The 6,048-nt window shown below is 47.4% G+C and overlaps 1 protein-coding gene across 2 annotated transcripts; it reads left to right on the forward strand.

Annotated features, from left to right (window-relative positions):
- Positions 1 to 938: 938 nt before the first annotated feature.
- On the forward strand, positions 939 to 5,398 carry LOC103292736 (serum amyloid A-2 protein-like). Of its 2 annotated transcripts, XM_008149003.3 has the most exons (4): positions 939 to 1,028; positions 1,697 to 1,791; positions 4,590 to 4,728; positions 5,161 to 5,398. In XM_008149003.3, the coding sequence occupies exons 2-4, from the start codon at positions 1,701 to 1,703 to the stop codon at positions 5,321 to 5,323; spliced, it is 393 nt and encodes a 130-aa protein (XP_008147225.3). In that variant the 5' UTR covers positions 939 to 1,028; positions 1,697 to 1,700; the 3' UTR covers positions 5,324 to 5,398. The 2 variants fall into 2 exon arrangements, with proteins under 2 accessions (XP_008147225.3, XP_054580749.1); XM_054724774.1 differs by lacking the exon at positions 1,697 to 1,791 and having other exon boundaries at positions 963 to 1,028.
- The last annotated feature ends 650 nt before the right edge of the window (positions 5,399 to 6,048 follow it).

Below are 6,048 nucleotides of genomic sequence, written 5' to 3' on the forward strand. Positions count from 1 at the left end.
AGCCGTGCCGCATGCCTGCCACCCCAGCAGGGCTGAGGGGACTGGGCGCTGCCATCTTGTGGCTGTGGGCACCGCCATCTTTGAGGGTGTGGCAGTCAATTAGCATATTCCCTCCTTATTGGCTGTGGGAGCCGCCATCTTTGTGAGGGCATGGTGGTCAATTAGCATATTCCCTCTTTATTAGATAGGATTGATTTCAGAGAGGAAGGATGAGAAAAAGAGACATCAATGATTAGAGAGAATCATTGATTAGCTGCCCCCTGCACACCCCACACCAGGGATCAAGCCCGCAACCCAGGCATGTGCCCTGACCAGGAATCAAACCATGACCTCCTCGTTCATAGTGTCAATGCTCAACCACTGAGCCCTGCTGGCTGGGCAAGTTTTTACACTACAGTTCAACCTTCCTGGGTTATAGTAACCTCCATATATAACCTGCCATTATGACCTTCCATAGCAACTGATGGTGAGCACACTTGAGTCTGGAGGACTCCCTTTTCCAGTACAGAGTCCACGCCACAGGGGTGCTGGAAGTTTTATTTTCTGGGGTTGTCTGTCCTTCCTTCCCTCCTCCTGCACCCTAGGGTTCCAGCTTCATCCTAGCTGTCTTTTTGCAATGGAGCCCATTTTGCTGTTCCACTTGCCCTGTAGTCTCACATTGTTCCATCAAATCTCTTTTTAATATTGATTACCCTTCACAGCAAATGTCAGTACATTAGGGAAAATAAACCTTCCCCATGAGGTGTGAGACTGGAAATGGGCAGAAAATCCCAGTTTGCTACATCCCTGAAAGCTGCCAGGTTGCACAATCTGGGAAACTTAGATGTGTGTGAAAAATAACCATCGTGTCCTGGATGCTGGGTTCTGACCAAGAGGAACTTCTTACATTACAATGTTTTGCTTCAAACCTCTCTTGCCATGTGTCCCACTAGCAAAGCGTCAGTATATATAGCACCAGGCACAGCTCCCAGGCGGCGGCACAGGCAGCTCAGCTTCAGCAGGGGTGTCAGCAGGACCAAGCAGCCAAGGTGAGGTGCTAGAACTTTCCAACACTTTTCCTCTTTGGGGGTTCTTTTCTCCACCAGCTTTCTTGTGCTGCACCACAGCTCTCTGCATGTTTTCTGAATCTACTGTCCTGACGATTAGATTTCACCAGATGGGAATACTTTTGGGGTAGAGATTTTGTCATATGCTTCTTCTGTGTGAGGTAGTGATGGGTAGAACACACATCCCACCGTTATTTATAGATTAACTCATCTCACGTGACAGAAAGGTATAGCGGACACAAATTTGCAAATGTCTTTTTGGGAAGGTCTGTACAGTTGGATTTTAGGGCTGACAGGGGATGACTGAAATGGAAATTGGTTTATACAAAAGCCCATTGCAGTCTCTCATACAAGAAATCACTGGGATTCCAGTGAGACACATACAAATGGAGAACTAGGTCCTCTGGAATCCTGTCTGTCTAACTACATATATCAGCTATCTATCTATCTATATATATATATATATATATATATATATATATATATACACACACACACACACACACACACACACACATATGTATTCTCGACATATCTTTCTATATATAATTGTGTTGGATTTATCTTTGGAATACAAGAAAGGGTCAACATTATCCCCCGGGGGGAAAAATTAAACGTTTCATTCCTGGTATGTCTCCTTCACTGTGCAGCAGGATGAAGCTTTCCAGGATCATCATTTTCTGCTCCCTCGTCCTGGGGGTCAGCAGCCAGAGATGGTTAAGTTTCCTCAAGGAAGCTGGTCAAGGTAAGAGCCAGAGGCTGTAGGGGCTGCATCTGGCTTCCCCCAAGACTTTTATGTGAGCAGAGGCCACATCCCCACTGAGCAAAGGCCACAGTGGGTAGAAAAGAATCACTATTTTCATGATAGGACTTACCCAGACTTTTGTTTAAATTGAAATATATGTGATATATATCATTATATAGATTTAAGATATATAACATGTTCTTGATGCATGTATAGATTGTAATATGCTTGCTTTTGTAGAGATAAATAGCACTTCAATTATAATCACATTACATAATTATCCTTCCATTTTAGTAGTTGGAATAATTAAGATCTAGTCTCTTAGCAAGTTTTATGATTATAATGCAATATCGTTGTCTATATTCATTTTACTGTGCATTAGATCTCTACGGCTTATTCTAGCTGTACATAAGTTTGTATCCTTAAATAACATCTGTCCTTTGCCCCCAACTCCAGACTTTTCTGGATAGCTTTGCATCCTTCTATGAGGACCTCAGGTCTGAGTCCACATAAAGTTTAAGCCCCAACTTTCATCACAAGTGTGGAGGAGATCTAGACTCAGGGGACATGTTCCCTAAATACAAATGGGGCTCTACGGCCCCCTAGTGGGAAATCAGGAAGTGGCTCATTTCTATATCTCAGGTAGCCATGAAGCTGGTGAATCACACTTATAGAGTGTGTTCCCACACCCCACCCACTTAGTAATTACAACCGAGGTTAGCTGAGCTTGTAACACCTGCTAGGCACTGTTATAGGAGATTTCCATGTATGAATGGACACGTTTTCATCCTCAGGAATTAATCCTTATCCTGCAATGTAGGCGCCATCACCACTCGATAGAGAAACTGAAGCACCAAGAGAATAAGGTACCTAACAGCGTCCAAGGCAGAGCAGGACTTAGCCCAGGTCGTCGAGCTCCGCAGACCTTGCTATTAACACAGTAGACTGCCCCCCGGACAAGACTGCATGTGGAAGAGTGAGGGATTTGTGAACACATATTCTGTTCTTTATCTGAGCAAATGGCAAATAGTGGGGATGGGGTGTGTTTGGAAGGCAACTCTGTAGAGCTGCTCTCCCCACCATTAATTGCCTGATGGTGGTTCTGCTGGGGCTGAGACCTGGCCAGAAACCGATAGCAAGAGCTGTACACCCATGGGAAAGTGGCAGGAAGGTGTTTATTTCACAGAATTATTCTGCTGTTATTTCTCTGTGATTGTCTCTGTTTACAATGTTAGGACAGCCGACATGAGAATCACTGGGTTCTGGGGTGCTTTGTGAAATGCAGACACCTGGGTGCACACTCCCCTCGGTAAATTACAATTTCTGGGCAGAGCCTGAAACCCAGCCTTTTCTGAGCACCCCAGCTGACGCTGTGCACACTAAAGGCTGAGCACAAACCCCTCCAGGTTTGCTGCCCCTGAGTGACAAAATGTGTTGGGCACTTGTGAAATACTTATTATGCAAGTCTGGGCTCCAAGAATGTGTTTAAATGAGTAACTCAGAGTAAAAATGTTGTACCTCTCAACAAAGCTATCTTTCTGAACACCCAAAAAAAAAGAGAAATGCATAAGATGAAGATAACTTATCGCATGGAGGTGTTATATAAGCTATAAATTCAACTGTACATTACATTTCACGATTTTCTATTCAGCTAATTTTTAAAAATCGTTGCCTTTTTATTCTAGCTTGATCAGATTCCTTCCATCCATAACTCTCTGACCTTCATCTTAGTTTAGTTCCTTTATTTTTTTTGTCCTACCCCACCCCACCCCCCCGCCCGCCTTCCTACGGACCAGAGAAGTGATGGTATATTAAACACCTACAATGTTCTCAACATTACACAGGATTTTCTCAGTGCTTCTGGAAGAGGCAGTACTTGCCCATTTTATTGGTGGGTCAGTTGCCCTTGTTCTACACCTATTATCCCTTTTTTTTTTTTAAGCTCTCATAAGGAACACAGCACTTTTATTGCCTGGATTGAACTCTCACAGTTGTTGAGGTGCCAAATGTGCCCAGATGTTCAGATGTACTCGGGACGAGTTGTCCTCCCTTTGCCCACAGGGATGAGTGTCTCCCATTGACTAGGTGGGGAGCACTGTGCTTCTGAACCTCCCTCAGAATCACCTTTGTTCTCACACCTGTCAGGGGGTTCCCTGCATCTGTCCATGTGGAGGTACCTTGTAAAAGCAAACATCCCTCCAGGACCATCCCACCTCTCCTTTGCACGCATCACACAGCCAAAACAAAGTGGCAGCAGGTATTAGAATGGGGTCAAACAGAATAAAACTTGTACCAAGTGTGATTCTAATAACATTAACCCAGAAACTAAAAAGAAAAAAATATTTATCTCAAAACAGTATAATCTCCAAGGGTTTAGTCAAACGCTGAAATCCTACAATCAGTAGAAGGAAATGTTTTATTCTTCTACTAGAGGCCCGATGCACGAAATTCGTGCACTCAGGGATGTCCCTCAGCCTGTCCTACGCCCTCTCGCTGTCTGGGAGCCCTCGGAGGATGTCCAACTGATGGCTTAGGCCCACTCCCCTAAGCCGGCAGTTGGACATCTTTAGCGCTGCCACCACTGCAGCTGTGCTCGCCAGCTGTGAGCCAGCTTAGGGCTTCTGGCTGAGTGGCGCTCCTCCTGTGGCAGCACACTGACCACCAGGGGGCAGCTCCTGCATTGAACGTCTGCCCCTGGTGGTCAGTGCATGTCAGAGCAATTTGCATATTACCCTCTTATTATATAGGATTATGCCAAAATGTGATTATCTTCATCTCACATTTTCCTTTCTTCCCAGGGACTAAAGACATGGTGAGAGCCTACTCTGACATGAGAGAAGCCAATTACAAAAACTCAGACAAATACTTCCACGCCCGGGGGAACTATGACGCTGCCAAAAGGGGACCTGGCGGTGCCTGGGCTGCTGAAGTGATCAGGTAACCTGGCTCCTGGGGATGTAGGATGGGTGAGCAGAACTTGGCTGATTTTGGGGATGTGGAGGGTGTAGGCCCTAGAGAAGGACCCTGTTGGGTCTGTGGGCTCCTCCTCATGTCCTTCCTTCCACCTTCTCCATCCCTGCCCAGCACAGGGCCTGGGGAGCCAGCAGAGCCAGAGAATGGCTTGTGGGCTTGTCCCCCAAAAGAGAAACTGAGGGCCAAGGACTGATTCCCACTCTCCCCTCCGGTGCTGTTCTCCCAGTGGGAGGGGGGGTCACCCCGGGGCTGAGTGGGATGTGCCCAGGCAGGGTCAGTGCTTACTTAGCCTCTTTCCAGGCTCCTCTCAGAGTCTTTAATCCCTTGGAAAGGGGAGGGTGGGGCTGTTTCTCCTCAGCCCCTGACTCACCTCCTACCTGCCCTCCTCCATTCCAGTGATGCCAGAGAGGCTTATCCGAGACTCACTGACCTTGTTAAGCATGGAGACAGCGGCCATGGATTGGCGGACTCAATGGCCGACCAGGAAGCCAACAGATGGGGCCGGAGTGGCAAAGACCCCAATCGCTTCAGACCTCCCGGCCTGCCTGCCAAGTACTGAGCTCCTTCACTCTGCTCTCAGGAGATGGGGCTGTGAGCCCCCAAGTCACTGAGTTCCACATCCCCAGATGCTGACAGAGGGCACACATATCTGTGTAATAAATGCTCAAGAGTTTGAATGTTGAAAACTTTGTGTTGTTCTTTAGTAGAAGGACTGCCCATTTGGTACCAAGGGGTGATGGATGGACACCCACATGAAGGCAGAGCCTGTGCCTGTGTGTTTGTCTAGGGGACACAATCTCAGTGTCATACAGGGCAGATGCCCTGCATCAAGCCTTTCCCTAATCAGAGTAGCTCAGTCCAGAACCCTCTGGTTTGTCAACTTTGGCTGGTGGCACCCAGCAAACTTTTTCTGCCATCTAGTGTGCACACACTGTGTTTGTTATCCCTTAGAAGTCAATCTCCAGTTACTAGTTAGTGTATCTTTACATTAACCCTCCTTCCTCAGGTTCCTGGCTGCTTTCTCTCTCCTGACTGAAAAAGGGGTCTCCAAATGCCAGGCCTTCCACTAGGGCTCCCCCAGCAACACAGACTCAGTGTTGATGCGTCCCACCATTTCTCTCCGGGTCGTGCTGAGGCCTCTCCGGTTATTTTGTTGCTCCTCCCAGGCATCCCTGTGTCCTGACCCTTGCTCGGCCTCCAAGCCTGGTCCCTCAGTGGCCCCTCTCCAGTCGTCTCTGGGAGCCTAATCCCAGGAGTCCGGCAAGTGACACCTTGGCCTCTGCA

Source organism: Eptesicus fuscus, chromosome 13, assembly GCF_027574615.1.
Source record: "Eptesicus fuscus isolate TK198812 chromosome 13, DD_ASM_mEF_20220401, whole genome shotgun sequence".
Lineage (NCBI taxonomy): Eukaryota > Metazoa > Chordata > Mammalia > Chiroptera > Vespertilionidae > Eptesicus > Eptesicus fuscus.

What these genes read in the sequence shown, in the direction of transcription:
- LOC103292736 (XM_008149003.3), top strand. Translation starts at nt 1,701, where the DNA reads ATGAAGCTTTCCAGGATCATCATTTTCTGCTCCCTCGTCCTGGGGGTC. An exon ending in CCTCAAGGAAGCTGGTCAAG is followed by an intron (nt 1,792 to 4,589) that starts GTAAGAGCCAGA and finishes CTTTCTTCCCAG; the next exon opens with GGACTAAAGACATGGTGAGA. An exon ending in TGGGCTGCTGAAGTGATCAG is followed by an intron (nt 4,729 to 5,160) that starts GTAACCTGGCTC and finishes CCTCCATTCCAG; the next exon opens with TGATGCCAGAGAGGCTTATC.